General features: G+C 36.3%; 2 protein-coding genes across 2 annotated transcripts in view; both read right to left on the reverse strand.

Moving 5' to 3' along the window:
* LOC106962485 (aminoacylase-1A) overlaps nt 1-6903 on the reverse strand; it is a 10411-nt gene extending 3508 nt beyond the window's left edge. Inside the window, exons 1-15 of the mRNA XM_015056927.1 lie at nt 6745-6903; nt 6545-6656; nt 6274-6419; nt 4615-4679; nt 4437-4541; nt 4249-4343; nt 3990-4066; nt 2976-3065; nt 2258-2314; nt 2085-2158; nt 1756-1805; nt 1057-1201; nt 889-957; nt 675-754; nt 173-233 (exon numbers count right to left, since the gene is read on the reverse strand). Of these exons, the coding sequence (XP_014912413.1) occupies nt 173-233; nt 675-754; nt 889-957; nt 1057-1201; nt 1756-1805; nt 2085-2158; nt 2258-2314; nt 2976-3065; nt 3990-4066; nt 4249-4343; nt 4437-4541; nt 4615-4679; nt 6274-6400 (1095 nt within the window). The 5' untranslated portion in view covers nt 6401-6419; nt 6545-6656; nt 6745-6903. The remainder of the gene's footprint in view (nt 1-172; nt 234-674; nt 755-888; nt 958-1056; nt 1202-1755; nt 1806-2084; nt 2159-2257; nt 2315-2975; nt 3066-3989; nt 4067-4248; nt 4344-4436; nt 4542-4614; nt 4680-6273; nt 6420-6544; nt 6657-6744) is intronic.
* A 1747-nt stretch (nt 6904-8650) lies between these two features.
* abhd14a (abhydrolase domain containing 14A) lies at nt 8651-14785 on the reverse strand. The gene is made up of 5 exons (XM_015056924.1): nt 14471-14785; nt 12553-12836; nt 12274-12389; nt 10666-10901; nt 8651-9893 (listed from the first exon to the last, which is right to left on the reverse strand). The coding sequence occupies exons 2-5, from the start codon at nt 12816-12818 to the stop codon at nt 9702-9704; spliced, it is 810 nt and encodes a 269-aa protein (XP_014912410.1). The 5' UTR covers nt 12819-12836; nt 14471-14785; the 3' UTR covers nt 8651-9701.
* Nucleotides 14786-16809: the final 2024 nt, after the last annotated feature.

Consider the following 16809-nt stretch of genomic DNA (forward strand, 5'->3'; position numbering starts at 1 on the left):
AAAGGGGGGGCTTTTTTCCGAAAAAAAACAAACCAAGGGAACCCCCCCCCGGGTGGGTTAAAAAAAAAAAAAAAAAAAAAAAAAAAAAAACAGGTCAGAGGCAGGGACTGATTCAATTGTGTAATTTTAAATGCTAACAAAAAGGCTGGAGTTTTTTTTTTTTAATACTCACTGCTCTGATGAAACGGCTGTCGGTGGCAGCTGGGAATATCTCCTTTTCCAGAGTCATATTCCTGCAGAGGAGACGATGGTATGATACATAACAAATGCAAAGCATTTCCAGGCACAGTGACGAATAAATAAAACTGTTCCTCGCCAAACACAAGACATTTATGAGCAACTGCAGCAGAGTTGAGAAAACTGATGAAGCAAAAATGTTAGAAAAACTAAAATACAAATGAAAATATCTAAATGTTATGCTTCAGTACTGGATGCAGGTAAGAGTCGCACATTTACTGTACACCAGCAGAACTGATTTACAGGAAGCTTAGAGAAGATGCAATAAATGGAGGCAAATGTCCCAATAACTCAACATTTTTTAAATAACTTTGAGGAGAGTTAAATTCAATTTTTATAAGAATGCATTTATTGGTCATTTTCTCTCATTCAAACAGGGTCCCATGAGTACGTCCATGTCTATTTACATGTAAACATCTGACTTGCAAAGCACTCACAATGACTTGCAGGCAGTGCTGAAAGCGCTCCACCAGGGGTCGTCCTCAGCTGTGGACGTGACGTTCTGGTTCATGTGTTTCTGCAGAGAAACCATTTAGTTTCATCCAACAAAACCAAACAAACCAGCAAGGAATGAATCACTGAGAGAAGCAGCCAGTAGTAGATCACATAGCTCAGTAGATTGTTTGTCTAACCTGGAGGAAATTCACTGACCTGAGCAAACTCATACGTGACATCATCTCCTGCATCTTTACACCACTGCTTGATCTGCTTTTCAAACTCCTGACGGGGAGTTTGAACGTTTAATGTTTAGAGTTTACATTAAACACGAGGGTTATACGTCCCTGTGGAGTTACATGTCAATAATGCAGCATTACGCACCTGGAGGTTTACTGTGGGGGGGATTCTTAAGTCGAAGCTGACATCCATTTCAGCTGGGATGACGTTGTAGGCTACGCCTCCTTTGACCATGGTCATATTCACAGTGGTGACGTCTCCCAGTGTGAAACACTCACTGGTGTTTAACCTGGCAGACACAACAAAGGCAGTGAGAAACGTAAAGTGACGCAGACGCATCAAAGCAGCTTTTTTTTTTTTTTTTTACTCAACAGCTTGAGGTTGCTTAAACCTCAGACATTCGATCTGAACATTTCCAGAAGATCAAAAAAACCTGCTTGAGACCTTCAGGAAGAAAACTGTTTTAGCTTCTGAGTCTGGTAAGAGAGTAGACCGCAAGATGCCGGATGAAGTCTCCAATAACCCAAACAAACTGCCACAGTTGAAATCAAAGTATTCAGCGGGCCTCACACGCCATTATTCACAAATTATGACGCCAGCTTGTGCACCTCTGAAAACCCTGTGGAGAGTTTACTCAGATGGCTTTTGAAAATAGTTATTGAAATTTCAAAGCTCAATATCACTGAAAAAAGATATAATTTTTTTTTTTTTTTACATTTCTTAACATAATTAATAATACTAGTACATTACACCTTCTTTCTCTTTTACCCAAAAAATACAAACAAAGCATTCAGACTTTCACCTAAAAGACAATTTAAAGCGGGGAAATGTAAACTATCTCACCGGTGTTTCTCCTTCTCTCTGAAGTCCAGAAAAGAGTTGATGACTTGTCGCTGCAACAAAGAAATAAAAAAAACTGATCCGTTTTGAAACAATTCGTTTTTGTAATGAGAAAATGTCTGATTCAATGATTTTATTGATTGTAAGATTGGCAGAAGATTTACTTTTATCCAACTGATTTACGCTAAGGATTGTGATTTGTACTATTAAAAAGTTATTGGTTCTGATAAAAAAAAATAAAATAAAATAAAAATTCAGCGCACAAAACATTTTAAGCAAAAGAATGACCATGTTTTTTTAAAACATGTTGGAGAAAAATGAAAGGATCTCACGAGTTTTTCTGCAGCTGTGTTTTCCACAAACCTAGAGCCATGACCAGGACTCCCCGGGCAGCGGACAGTAATCCCTGAAAAGGAGACAGTGGTCAGGTTTTCTTTGCATTCTTGGGCAGAAAGACTGTAAGCCGTGCAGGAGCCTTACATCCTTATTTGTGTTGCATACTCACACCAGGGGTTCCTTTCTCCATAAAACACAGTGAAAGCCTCACCAGGATTGGCCAGACCTCCAGGACACAAACCAGAAACATAAGATCAGCATGAAGAGAGCAAATCAAAGAACGTAGATTACAGAGTACAGACTAGCAGCAGCAACACTGGTGGTACGTAAAGAGACATAAAATGTGCTAATTTAAAACGGCTTAAAAGAAAATTCAGGCATTCAGGTGAGATTTAACTGAACACATACCGTCTCTGAAAAGGGTTTTAAATAAGTTCATTATGAATTTATGGCAAATATTTCTACAAAACTCACAAGATCCACCAGACAGACTGACAGATCTCTTTACATTATGGGATGGAGAATAAAGAGTGGAAATCCAAACAATAAGAAAACCCATGCTATATTTTCAAACCCCTCATCTCATGCTTACAATTTCTTCAAATTCCTGCTTTGCAATTTAGATTATCAAGCAGTCTTCAAGGAAGAAACGTGTTACAGAACTTTGATCTCTTACATGACTAGATAGCAACGCAACTCTGCGTTAATTCCTCCTAAAACGGTAATCCTGTCTATTACATAACAGTTGTTAAGTGTGCTTCGTTTACAGTCCAGATGTTTCTCGTAACTACTTTTCTGTGGGCTCAATTTAATTGAATCCAAAGACATGTCTTGTTTTTAGATAATAAATAATGCCATGAGAAATGCATAAAAAATAACAAAGGTACCTTCATCCAGAGCAAAGCCGATGTTTAACTTTTGAAACTCTGGATGAGTCACAAATGTTTCCATTCCCTTATGGCCTCCAACTTCTTCATCTGAAAGGAAAATGTCATCATCAGAGTTGTGAAAGTTTTAAACGCAAATATATATATATATATATATATTTTTTTTTTTTTACTGAAAGATTTTCTAGTTTTAAAAAACTGCATCGAGTTTTTCAGATGGTTTCGACTCTGGCCACATTTGTAGTTTTCCCTGGTAAATTTGTTCAATAGATTTTATATTGCTGAACATTACAGAAAAAACACTCAACCTTTAATTTGAGTAAATTTACCCAGAGGAGGAAAAAATGTATCTTGTTTTTAACAAAGTTACCATTGGCAGACTAATTACTCTGCTGTTATTAAGACAACTCCTTTTCTACTCATAGAACTTACACAGTCTTCTTCTACAGCATTATTTACTTTTCTCAGCCAACATGCTTTCTAGTTTTCATTTTGGTGCAAATTTAGCCAAATGCTTTGGCTCATGACACAGCTGAATTTCTCAGTCACATACAGAGGGAGTGCTCTATTTTATTTATTTGTTTTTTTGTAAAATGCCCTGGTATTTCAAAGTGTTCATAAAGCCTTGAGCTCTTTAGAAGTAAAACAAGCCCACAGCAGCACACATCCTCTACTATACATAGATAACAATAGACAAAAGGTGATTTGCTATATATTCATCCTTTGTTTCATGTCAAGTCCATCTGCAGATTTCCAGATAAAGCTCCAGCACAAATTAGCATCGTCTGGAAGTTGTGATGGTAGGAGAGCAAAAAGCTTTTTTCTGACATTATTCCTAAACCTCTAGATTCTCCTAATTGTTGCTCTTTAGACTTGGAGGCCTCACAGTGGCATTTTTAGCCTCTTTTGTCTTCCTGCGTGCCATCATGATTTCCAGTGAAAGACGCTTTATGACATGCTTCTAAAGTCCTGAATAGCTGATGTACGAAGTGTGGACCCAGTCAAATAACTTACCAGGAACAAACATTAAATGCACGGTGCGTGTTGGTTTCCATCCCTGCGCCTTCAGCCTTCTGACCGCCTGAATGTACCTACACAGACAACAAATACCCAACTCAGCACGCATTACGACAAAGAAACCATCTGAATAGACAAGAGAGCAGGTTGAGTGATTAAACAAGTTGTTCTCACACGTTAAGATCGCAACAACACTAGAGTGAAAATTCTGCTTAACAAGAGAAGCTATTAAGGCAGTTTTCATTTTTATACCTACTGTATAGTCACACATTTCATGTCCTGAGATCCACGGGCAAAAATGTTACCCTCAGCATCTTTCATAGCACTGAAAGCATCGCATTTCCAGTGCTCCTGGAGAAGAGATTTATACCAAGTCTATTCTTTACTCATCTGTTTCAGGCAACAACAGGACAGTAACTCTCAAAACCGAGGTCAAGCTCGTACCTGGTAAACAGGTACAACATCTGTGTGGGAGTTCAGTAAGACGGACTTTAGGGTGGGTTTCGTCCCTGTCCATGTCATGATAGACACAACTCTGCCTGGACAGACCTGAGAGCAGACGGACGGGTGAATTACGAAACATCTGTCGCAAGCTCACAGATTGCTTGCATCTGATCATCACCTCAATCTTTTTCATGGGAAGCTCCAGCTCCTTGGCTATTCTGTCCAAGAACCTGAGAGCAGAATCTACAAATGGAGAAAAAAGGGAAAAAAAACACACAGCTGGTTTAAACATCAACAGATATGTTCAAATTCTCTGGCATTAATCTTTTTGTTGTTGGTTATTTGCTGCTGTGGAATATATTAATTTAAAAACTAATACAGAAACCAGTTAAGTTGTAACACTTCTGCATGTTTCAGAGGCTTCTACATCTTAAAAAGAGGAAATGAGAGTGTCCAGAAGAAATACGCTGAAACAAAGTTTCTCAAGCTGATTTTCCTGTTTAAAAAAATAAATAAAGAGCAAAATTGGTCAAATTGAGTGTCTTGACATTGTGTTTTTGAGACAGGGAAGTTAGTTTTTCTTTGAGTTTTTTTTTGTGTTGCTGCGATTTTTGTTCACAAAACTGAGACAGCAAAAGGGAAACAGCATGGAAATAATGCATGGAGTAAAGCCTGAACCCCAGACAGCAGATTGAAAACAAACATCCTCCGTATCTGAGGCCACCGCTTTACTCCAGCTTGGCGAAGAAATAGCACTAAAGAAAGAGCGCCTCCTAGAGTTGCAGTAAAAGATACAAACAGACAAATGTTTTGTTTCACTTTGTCGCTGACTTTTTTATTATTACCTTAAAAAAACTTTTACATTCAAGCTTAAATTACTGCTTATCCATTTTAATGTACAAAAAACCCTGTTCAATTTAATATTTTTTTTTACTTAAAAATCAAATGACAGCAATTGTCTAGGTCATTTTTGCCAAATCTAAATATAACATTTTTGTATTTTCTTTACAAAATGTGTTTAATTTTATTTCAAAAGTTTGATTTTAAAAGTGCATGAAGCATTATATAAAATTACACAATCTCAATTTATGCAAGAACCCATATGTGCCTAACTTTGAACAGATTTTTACAAACTAAACTAATGGCATGCCATTTGTTGATGCTGTCAGGTACTGAAAAAGTGTCTCACATTTTATGCATTTAAGAGTAAGAAAAACATGCTTATTTTTGCAGATCACTGGTTGGAGCCAATAAAGGTGAAATTGGCCACTTTTGTCCACTGGTTACTAAAAATACTTTTTTTATTGCTAATACACAGAAAATATCAGCAAAGTGCAGGGACATCATTGCAACTTCTTTCAGCCATGTTGACATTGTCACAGTATCATAATGCATATGTGAGGGAAGGTATAAAAATTGAGGAATTGAATTCATATGCGCTTACAAGCTTTGTTTAAATCAACACCGGTGTCCAGCACATGCCTATTCCTAGCTACTATTGCTAGTTCTCTTTTGTTTGAGCCTATTTCAGGGACATACGTTTTTGCTTCAGGTGAAAATTTCTGCTTTCTGCCAAACTGTGGGGATATAATGTGTAACTCATGTAGATAAGAACTGGACTTTGATAAAGGAGCAGGTAATACAACAACCGATACAGCCAAAACAGAATGAGCTTTAAAGATATTTTCAACTCAGTTGCATTGTGCAACATGTAGCACATAAATATTTGTATTGATCAAATATTAGCAACATAAAAAAGTAGTGAAAATAAACAAAACTTGTTTGACAGGTATTTAAACATATGATTTTACTTCGCTCGTGACAAAAGAAGTCTCACCATAGTCGGGGTCAGGGTGGACGGTTTTAAGACGGAGGTATTCCCTGAACAGAGACACAGAGGGGTCCTCTCCTTCAGGGGAGCCCTGACCCCCTCCAATGACTGGACCGTCCTTGTCAGGTAGCATGGTGCGATTTGCTTACTCCCTTAAAAACACGAAAGGTGTTTACGATAAACTGTGCCAGTATATAAGACAGAAGTGTCCAGTTATATCTCATATTTAGACACTGAACTCGGTTACATCTGGAAGCTGTCGGACCAGATGCCATACCTGTCTTCCGCGCTCAGTTCTCCTGGTAATGTCACGGCTAGCCTTGTGAAAGGTAACCTTCTGCAGCAGTGGCAGCTTCCTCCGAGCTGCTCATTAACTAGCTTAAGCCAAACTGTCGGCGCAAGAGGTCAAACAGAATACATGAGTATATTTATTTTACTTTTAAGGATTAGTTAAGATTACTCACTGACTGTACTCACCAGAGGCAGTGAACCCACAAACAGTAAACAGCCTGTGAGGGGATTTCACCTCTTCCTAAACAACACTTCGTTCTCTTAAAATGCCAAAAAAAACTAAAGTTTTGGAGTTTAAACTCATTTATATTGACATTAATACTCATAAATATTTTAAAGTAATTCTTCAAACACGGTATTTTCAAAAAAAAGAAACATAAAACACCCCTAATTTGGGCGATACCATTTCTCAACTGTGACGCAATCAAACACGCTTCGGCCAGTGTGGCAAGCCCATTTATCATTTAATAGTTGCAACGCATCCATCATATTCAACACTTGCATACATCTCTGAATATCATAGAGGTGATGTATTTAATTCAAAAAGTGAAACTAATATATAACCTAAATTAAGTTTTATTACATTATCAGAATATTATATAAAGATGGAAACCACACTGTTGGTAATCGCAACAAGTCATTGCCATATCAGCTGGTTATTTAGAGTTCTGTATGTAGCAACTACTGAACCATACACAAGTTTCTTACCACTGATGAGAGAAAGGATTTACTGTTGTTTAGTGGCCCAAATATCTCTTAGATGATTTTGCATTTAATTTGGAAATAAAGGTCACAGAGTGTGGAGGAAGAGTTGAGGGTTAATGGGCTATTATTCCTTTACACTTTAGCAGACATACAGGCTGATTGATCACTTCCATGCCCTGTTACATGGATGCACTTCTTATTGCGAAGGAATTGAGTTTAAAATCATGTAGTACATGATTAAACTTTTTTTAGTAGGCTGGCATTTTAAAAAAAATTAAAAATCTATTTCATTGATGGTAATATTCTGGAGTTAAGAGAAATCTCAGTTTTGGTTTTCATTTGCTCTACACCACTATGTTACCAGAAATACAAACAAAAAAATGATGAATCTATGTGTAATGAACCTCTCCATTTCACTTTTAACATTTGTTTTTTTTAACTAAATATGGAAAAGCTCAAATGAATAGGAAAGGTGACACTTGCCAGTGTATTTGACCAGAGACCAGCCCATACAAATTCCTAACTACTATTTCCAGGTTTCTAGTGTTTGAATCCATTTCAGGGACAAAACGTTTTCACTTCATGTGAAAATTTCAGTTTTGTTCCAAACTGTGACCATATAATGTGTAACTGATGTAGATAAGAACTGGACTTTAACTCTAACATCACATATTGATAATTAGATGTCACTCCTGGAAATGTTTCCCACCTTTACATGTTTTCTCCATTTGTGGATAACGACTCGCTTTGATTCTTCAGTCCTGAAGCCTTGAAAATGTGCTGCCCTTTCTGGACTAATAAATATAAACGATTTTCTCATCTATTCTAAATTTCTGTAAAGAGTCATAATGTGTTGCTTTTTCCAAGTCTTTCAGCCTACTTCATGCTATCAGACAGGTTCTATTTAAGTCAGACATGCTTGTGTGACTAGCTTCTCCTTGTTCGCCTGTCCAAAAATAAATCAGGTGAAATGCTTTTTACAGCACAAGTCCTGTCCAATCATTTCTCTGCAAAAACAATAGAAAACAGACTAGAAAACTAGCTTTCACTCACACCTGAAAATGAGTCTGCTTTTTCAGAATAATTTGTCATTAAAAAGGGGTTTTAATGACAGTTTTGTTCTGTTTTATTTCACTTTATATACATAACTTGAGTTTCAAAAGGCAAATATCTTCCAGTTTTAATGAGCGTACAACCTTTCCAGTTCATTATATACCAATCCTAATCCTACCCATGTATATTTCTGTATAAACAAGTTATAACACTTTTTTTCCCCTGTATTTTACAATACTTCTGTTTACCATTTAGGTTGTGCATTGAGATTTTCTATTTTTATAAGCAGGTGACATTCAAAGACCCATACAGGGGGGAAAAAAGCACATCTGAATATTGCAATAGTTTATTTATTCTTTTAATGTTTTAACATTTATTTAAACTTGTTCACAGCATTAAACATACTGGTCAAAACTGTTGAAAATGAATAGAAAATATCCCGCCTACTTTACCAATAAAATATGAAGCTGCTGAGTGGATTTCACAGATCAGAGCTAAAGTACACATATTAATACACATATTAATGGGAATAACAAATTAGCAGTAACAAAAAATAAACATTCTAATTTAGTTCTCTTTTTTTTATGTAAACAACAACAGTGCTAAGAGTGTAGCGATCCAAAGAATATGTCCCTTCCAGCTGAGTTCACACCATATAAAACACAAACAGCAGGAAGGCTTACAAAAAACCTTTAGTGTTTCTTAACATTTTGCATAAAGAACAACAATGCAGTTACTTTTTATTTCAAGAAGCTTCAATATATATTTTTTAAATATTTATTTGTTTTGCTTGATTGTCCACATTTGTTACGAATTTTATCAGCAATATCTAAATACCGTAGACAGTTTTTTTTTGTTAAAACTATTTTAATTTGTTAATTTCAATCATTTCGGCTTTCTTTAACCGATTTGATTATATCAGTTAGTCGAGAGTAGTGTTCATTTCTGACGTACTGTATGTCAGAGTACAACAAAATCTTTTAAATACGGGCAAGAGCAGCATTTACATATATACAGTAATCCAACTGCTAACATAGTAACATATAAGCAAACACGTGAAATGTCTTTAAAAGCAACCGGAGACAAGACACACATGTAAAACACCCAACTAAGTACGTTGCTAGTTTTATTATTTTCAAGAGTAAACTGACAAGCTGTGCTAAGCTGGTCTCATATTTCCAGGGCGATTTAACTTACAACCCATTACATTCATAACATTGACATCTGATATAATCTCCCAAATCCCCTGTGATGCCCCTTTTCTCTTTCTAAGGGTTGATAGGAAAAAGAAAGATCTTAAAACCTTTTGTCATCTCTAAAGCGTCGGATTTCCTTTTCCTTGCTCATCTTTTGTTCACATTTTTAAACACCTTCTCCTCCCTCTGCTATATATCTTGCTTGAGTTTGTCAAGGAATTTGATCAAACCTTGATGAAATTCGTGGGGTTTGTCCATGTAACAAGCATGCCGAGCTCCTTCTAATTTCAGCACCTCATGATTGGGAAGCTGGATGAGGTTCTTGTGAGACTGGGCACCCAGATTTGTGTCCAAGGCGCCAAAAACAATTAGAGTGGGAGTCTGCGAAGGAAAAAGGTAAAAGAAATCAAAGAGATTAGACAATATCTAGTATTTATAGCAGAAGCAGTGTTTTATGAAACCAGTGTGGTTCATATGAAGGGTGCTAATCTTTTGTGGGGGAGGCATGAGCATTTAGACAAAAACAGGAATTTATAAATGACCCTCCCTCAGTGGTGTGAACACCATGGCTGGCCAAGAACCTCAAAACCTTAAAGTCTAACAGAGAAACTGTTGAATTTTATAAAGGGAGAAATAATAGTTGATCTAGATGACCAGTTTTAGCTTTGTGAGCAGTTTTCAAATTAAACACCTTCTCATCAAGAGGTCTAACCTTAATTTTGGCACAGAATAAAATTTTAACAATTCTGAAAACATATGGCAACAAAAACCATGTGATTATGTCACCTATCATAATAAAAATGTGGGTAATACAGAAGCTACTAGATAAATAGTATCTTCTGTAGATATTTCCTCATGATGGGACCTATTATGGTCAGAATATAATAAGAAAGAAGACCAATCATAACAAGAATACAAAATATTTACTTTGTTTATTTCAACCCTTTTGGAGTAATGTTTTGTTATATTCCATTCACCTAATGCTTGGTTACTTTGCCCTGAAATGAAAATCTGCCAAAAAATTTTAAAAATATTTTTAAGCATTTTTTTTCTATCTTTACAAATAACTGATGGAACGATGCTTTATTTTCAAGTATACTTGTTGTATGTGATGCACAATGATCACTACAGTCACAAAGAGTGGTCCACTCACCTGGATTTTTTTGTAATGCTGAGCAGAGTAACTCCGGGTACCAACTGGTGCTATGGGGACGTAGCCACGCAGCTGAGCGCTGTTCTTCATGAAGAAAGGGATGGAGTAATGTCCACTCATGGAGGGACTCAGTAGGACAGCCGCCCTGACTCCCAGTGACTCCATGAACCGCGAGATGAGGTCTACCCGATTCTGCTCTGTCTTTAGAGCCTCGGAGTCTGGCGATTTCCCATAACCTTGATGGAAAGTTTATGGAAGATAATATTTATAGTTTAGAAAATGTAACCGGGAAATAAAAACTGTGTAAGAAATACATTCGTTCTGATACAGCCTCTAAGTATCGGCAGCATGGCACACTTCATAAATAAGCAAGGTTTTAATTACTTTTTCAAACAAGTTACAAAAAAATACCTGTTAAAATGTTAAATTGTTTCTGTGAACTGGAAGAACGATTGTAGCTAAGGTGAAAAAATACTTTCGACCACAAGAGGGCACTGTTATCAGAGGAAAAATATGCATTTCAAACCAATCACTGTACATCATTTTTACAATTACTGAAACCCTGCAGTAAATTTTAAAAAGAAAATGTTTGTATGGGTCCTTTTTTCTTTTGTTGTGCCAATACTATTCACTCGCTCAAAATATCTTCAGCAGTTTTCAATAAAACCCCTGAAAACATCGAGTTAATAGGGATGGCAACATTTTTAGATTAGTTTTAAAACAGAGTTTACAGCATTTAATATATTTTAAATATATATTTCAACAATAAATGTATTTTTTCTCATCATATCTTTACCATTACTACCAGGGAGGAATGCAAATGATCAATTAATGAGTTAATCTAAAGTTGATAGAGCTTATCGATCGACTAACAACTAACTGATAAGCAGCCATTTCTTTAAACCTGACTTTTCTCATTACAAGGGGGTCGACTGTCTTTCCGTAACATGAAAGGCTAATTTTTTTATATGCTGAATTTAGAAAAAGAAGCACATAAAATTTTCAAGGGGCAGCATTATGTAAAATCGACTTTTTTGATCTGTACATCCTTTTGTAATGTTATTCTCTCATTAAAATATATCTGGACTGTTTCTTTCATGCATTGTTTGAGAAATCCTTTACTTTCCTATGGGAAATATTCAGCTGTGCAAAACACCTGGGCGGCCTAGCACCACCTTCAACCTTCGGTTGAGAAGTTGACAGCTGCTCCGCCATGTAGCACAGCTGAGGGAGCGCTATTAGGGGGAAATTGAAGGAGCTTGTCGTCGAGTGTTTGTATTTCACAGAGGAACTGCATAAAGTACATCTTGCATCCCACACCGGACTCCATTTGGACCCATAGTTGGACCCATATGGTTACACTGTAGCCTCTGTCTATGCGTTACATGAATGGAATGACTCCGCCATCTTTAATTTTGAATCACTACAAGATGACCGGCGGCGCCCTCTTCTGGATGGCAGTCACACTAAAACACTGAAAGAAGGTCAGACGCTAATCGATTCCAACTAATTTCAGTCTAATAAAACAACATTCGACAATTGATCGTATGCCTATTAATTGTTTGCATTCCCGGTTACTAATATATTAAAATAAGCTTCAAGGTGTACCTGGCAGGTCCATAGCTAAGGCCTGATATCCATTAGCTGCTAGCACAGCCATGGTTCCCAGTTCTTCCCAGGTTTTGGACGTAAAAGCCTGGCCGTGCAGAAGGACCATCTGCAGCCTGAAAGGAGACATAAGTTCGTTACTCAAACAAATTTATGTTGGGGTTTATACTAAAATATAAGGAAGACAATCATATTGACGACAATCTGATCAAACAATAAATGCTAAGGAACAGTTTGCAGTTAAAAAGCGCTAAACTGGTTTTCCAAAAGTCTGCTCACTTTGGTAGTATCTGCTGCCCCTCCCGATCCACAGGTAAAGCTTCTCGGAAAAACAGTGGGGGGTCTCCGGGAAGCTGTCCAGTGCGAATGGATACATTGAGGATCGGTGGTCCGGCAGGACCAGCAACTCCTACCAGCCCGATTGTTCGAGCTTCGTTGGATGGCTCCATGTTGTCCTGGCGAATGGATGGCAGCAGCAGGTACAGCAGCAATGTGGCCAACAACATCAGGCCCAGCATAACGAGACGATTACGCAGGAAATTCATCTCGATATGATGAAAGATCTGGAGAAATTTGCACACGATGCACTGCGTCAGAAAGCCCTTTGAAAAAAAAATTCTGTTTTTTTTTATTATACACAAAATAATAAAGTAAATCCAGTTCTGCTTTAAACTTATGTTGTATAGTAGTTGTAAACAAAACATGTTCCTAACAAATGAAGCAATACATAAAAATGATATGATATATAGAGCAGCAGATAAATTGTTGAAAGGCATAATTCTCATGCACCCAAGCAGCTACTTGCAACCAGGATGTTGCACGCATGGCTAATGTGATGACAAATGCAATTTGATATACTTGTCAAATGTGTGGCTATCTGTCCCAACAGCTATAACTGGATTATGCAACAGGACTGTGATGCCAAACACAACCTGAAATCTACAAGTGAATAGCTGAAAAAGAATCAAAGTGGCCTAGTCAAAGTTCAGACATCAACATGTGTTAAACTGTGTGAGACAACCGTAAAAAAAATATGTACAGAAATTAATATCCAGAATTATCAAAGAGCAGAAGATGTGTCATAGATTTTTTGGGGTAAAAATATCTTCAAAGTGACATGTGGAGTAATGGAGTCAGACAGGAAACAACTACCTTCAGTTATTGCTATCTTACTTAGTTCACCCCTCTGAATAATAGGGTGAAGTTAGTAACATACCTGTACAGGTAGTCATGACTAAATACACAGCACTGTAACTTCAAGTGCTGTTTTTTCTTTATGATCACAAAGAAATATTTTGTAGCATTTTTAAAAAAAATAATATAGAAAAAAGAAACACAAACTGTCTGGTCACTTAAAAATGTAAAAAAAAATGTTGTTTTGCAGCAATGCAAATTTTAAAACTAGAGCACAGATTGTGAACATTGCATAGAAGTGAAAAGATGAGCTAAAGTAGAGTGCGTATAACAAACCCAGTATGGTACTCTGAGCCTTTTGGAGGTCAAGCAAATACACTAAATTTTGTCAATGGAAGTACAAGGCACTGTTCTATTCATTATTTACTGTGAGTACTGAGTGTGACAGCTTTATGTCATGAAAAAATATAACTTTAACTTGTTTTCTTCTACCTGAATTTGCTACTTTTTCATGATGTTAATTTCAACTCAGTTCTTATCTTATTCTTTAAAATATCAGAATTTTTCCAAATTTTTATTTCTTTTTAGGTTAGCTAATTTTTCAGAAATTAAACGAGATGTTATGATTCTGTGTTGCCTTATTTTCTTTTTGAAAACCCTCACCGAGTAATTTTTTGAACAGCTACTTTTTACTTCTACTGAAGTTATGCTACTCTTGAGCACGATGTTTTGGCTACTCTATCCAAGTCTGATTATACCTTCAAAGTGACATTCATCACTTTAAACATGGAGCTGATTTGTTCTTATTGCTCATCAGTCTACACTTCACCACATCAGCTGAGTCTGAGATGTAGAGGCGGCTTTCTATGTTAAACAGATGAATGAAACACCAGCGATAGATTACAACTAATCCTCCGGGACAAAGGATTTACAGTCTGTTTGACCGCAGTCTACACAATCAGTCGCAGATAATTAGCCAAATTGCACAAAGAAGCTAACAGTAGCTCTTTTGTTGTCAATATGCTCGACCATGAATGAGGCTTTTTGAAGAAAAGATACATACCAACACACAGGAGATAATTAAACCTTATGCGCTCAGAAATAAAAGCACCTGGCTCTCATCATGTCTTCTCCATGTCTGGCTGTTGCGGGAACTGTTTCTGACAGACTTGAGGTTGAAGGCTACTACTGCTTAAAGCTTTTTTTTATTATTATTATAGAAAAAAAATAAACATACATTAAATGTAATGTCAGAGCGTTACTTAACTGAGTCAGTAGCAAATATTATAAGCAACACATAAAAGTCAAGACTCGTAAATCTAAGATGTGCTGTTATATATTTACAAAGCTGTCGACCGTCTGTTGCTCGTCGGAACTTATTACGAGCTGCACAAAACAACTACTTCAGCCCTTTACGCAATTTCCTGCAGACGAACGCAAATTTATGTAAGAAATTAATCCAAATTTAGGTTACGGAAACTGTCACATGATTACAAAGCTTACATTATTACAAAATTTACAAAGAAATGTACAAAAATATATGAATATTTATGAATATATGAATTACGAAATATTCTATTCATAATATTCAATCCATTTCAATGTGTGCCAACTTTAGTTGCATTAATTAAAAACAATACAAAATATAGACCTCAATAAATAAAAATAAAAAAACATGATCACCATTGTTATTTTCTTAATACCTGCACCAGTAAATGAGATGTCATTCAGTGCTTGAGTGGCTGTTTGCCATATAGTTTATTTTTTAAGACTCTTACCGAGTCATTTTTTGGACCTGCCCCTTGTTTATTCATTTTCCTTATTCTTAACCATCTCTTCTATTTCACTAGATTTAAAACATTTGTTTCTTGGGATATGAAAAAGAATGCTACTTTATAAAATATGACCAGATATATTTGTAAAAAAAAAGAAAAGAAAAAAAAAAGAAGAAGAAGAAGAAGAAGAAGAAGAAGAAGAAGAAGAAGAAGAAGAAGAAGAAAAACATGGTCAGGTATCTTATGTTGCATCCCAATTATTAACATAATTAAAGAGTTTATTTTGAGTATTTCAATTTTAAGTTTGAAACTAAGGTAGTTTTGCAGGTTATGGCTCACACTTAATGAGAACTAAACAGTACACAAAATGAAGTCATGACTGTAATTTATAAATTACAATACAGAGCTAAGCATGATTGCTATATTTAACATAAAATATAGCTAAGAAAGCATAAAATATAGCTAAGAAAGCAATTTCTAGTTGTGTTAAGGAATTTCTAGTTGTGTTAAGGAACAAATCTGGAGTAAAACAAGAAAGTCCAGCTACACTGTTTCTGTAAGGATAAAAGAGGTTTAAGATCTCAAGATACTTACTATTCTGGTACAATATTTTATATTTTGTTTAAAGCTTCATGACAACTTAACGTTTCTAACAATACAGTACTTTTTAGAAGACATCCTGGGCTTTCCAGGGATGTGTCATGTGATAGGTTTGGATACTGGGAAGTCCCTTTTTTTCCGAAATCAAAATGATCTAAATGCCAGCAACCACATTTTATGGAAAGAGGGTAGACGAGTCAAATATTTAACTTCTTTTGTTATTTTTTGTCATGATAATTATTGTTATTCTTGTTAATTAAATACCAATAACAATATTTTGACAAGTGAAAACAATTTAATAATTTCTGTTTAGAAATAACAGACCTTTTATGAATGTCAGTTGTAGTGAACGTCAGGACCATTTCAGTGTATTTAACGACTCCACATTGTTGTAGGAGAAAGAAGTGAAGCAGGATTCTATACAAGATAGTAGAGGGAGATTCAGATCTGGAGTTGTCAGATGAAGATGAGGATAAGTATCAGACTCTGGTATCTGACTCTTCATCAGATCCAGGACAATCTGATGAAGAGACAGACTCATGGTGCGTTAACACCAAACGCGTTTTGAGCGTCAGGTCCATCTGGTTTACATTCACAGTCTATGTGGAACATCAAAAAAACGGTTCAAAATGCGCCATGCTAAACGCTCAGAACGCGCCTCCATAACCCTGATTGCGCCTCCACATAGACTTTAAATGTAAAAGAAATGTGCCTGATGTTCAAAACACTTTTGGTGTGAACACGCCATCAGAGCCAGAGATAGCAGGAAAGTCGCCATGCTAGGTGGGCCAGGATTAATTTGTATGTCTGTCTAGGGCCAGACATTTGCGATGGGAATGTCCATTTCTTGGTTATTGGTCATAAAGATCTACGCCACCCTCCATCACTTCTGGTTGTCGTACCTGGAAACAATTTTTTTCTTTGTTTGACCATCGATTGCAAATATTGTTTAGATCTTTCCCGTAAATTGTGGAGGCCATCACCACAGGTTTATCATCAAACCACTTTGTGACAGTCAGCTAAGATG

Source organism: Poecilia latipinna, unplaced genomic scaffold (assembly GCF_001443285.1).
Source record: "Poecilia latipinna isolate Pla-1442-1.1 unplaced genomic scaffold, P_latipinna-1.0 Scaffold1417, whole genome shotgun sequence".
Classification (NCBI taxonomy): domain Eukaryota; kingdom Metazoa; phylum Chordata; class Actinopteri; order Cyprinodontiformes; family Poeciliidae; genus Poecilia; species Poecilia latipinna.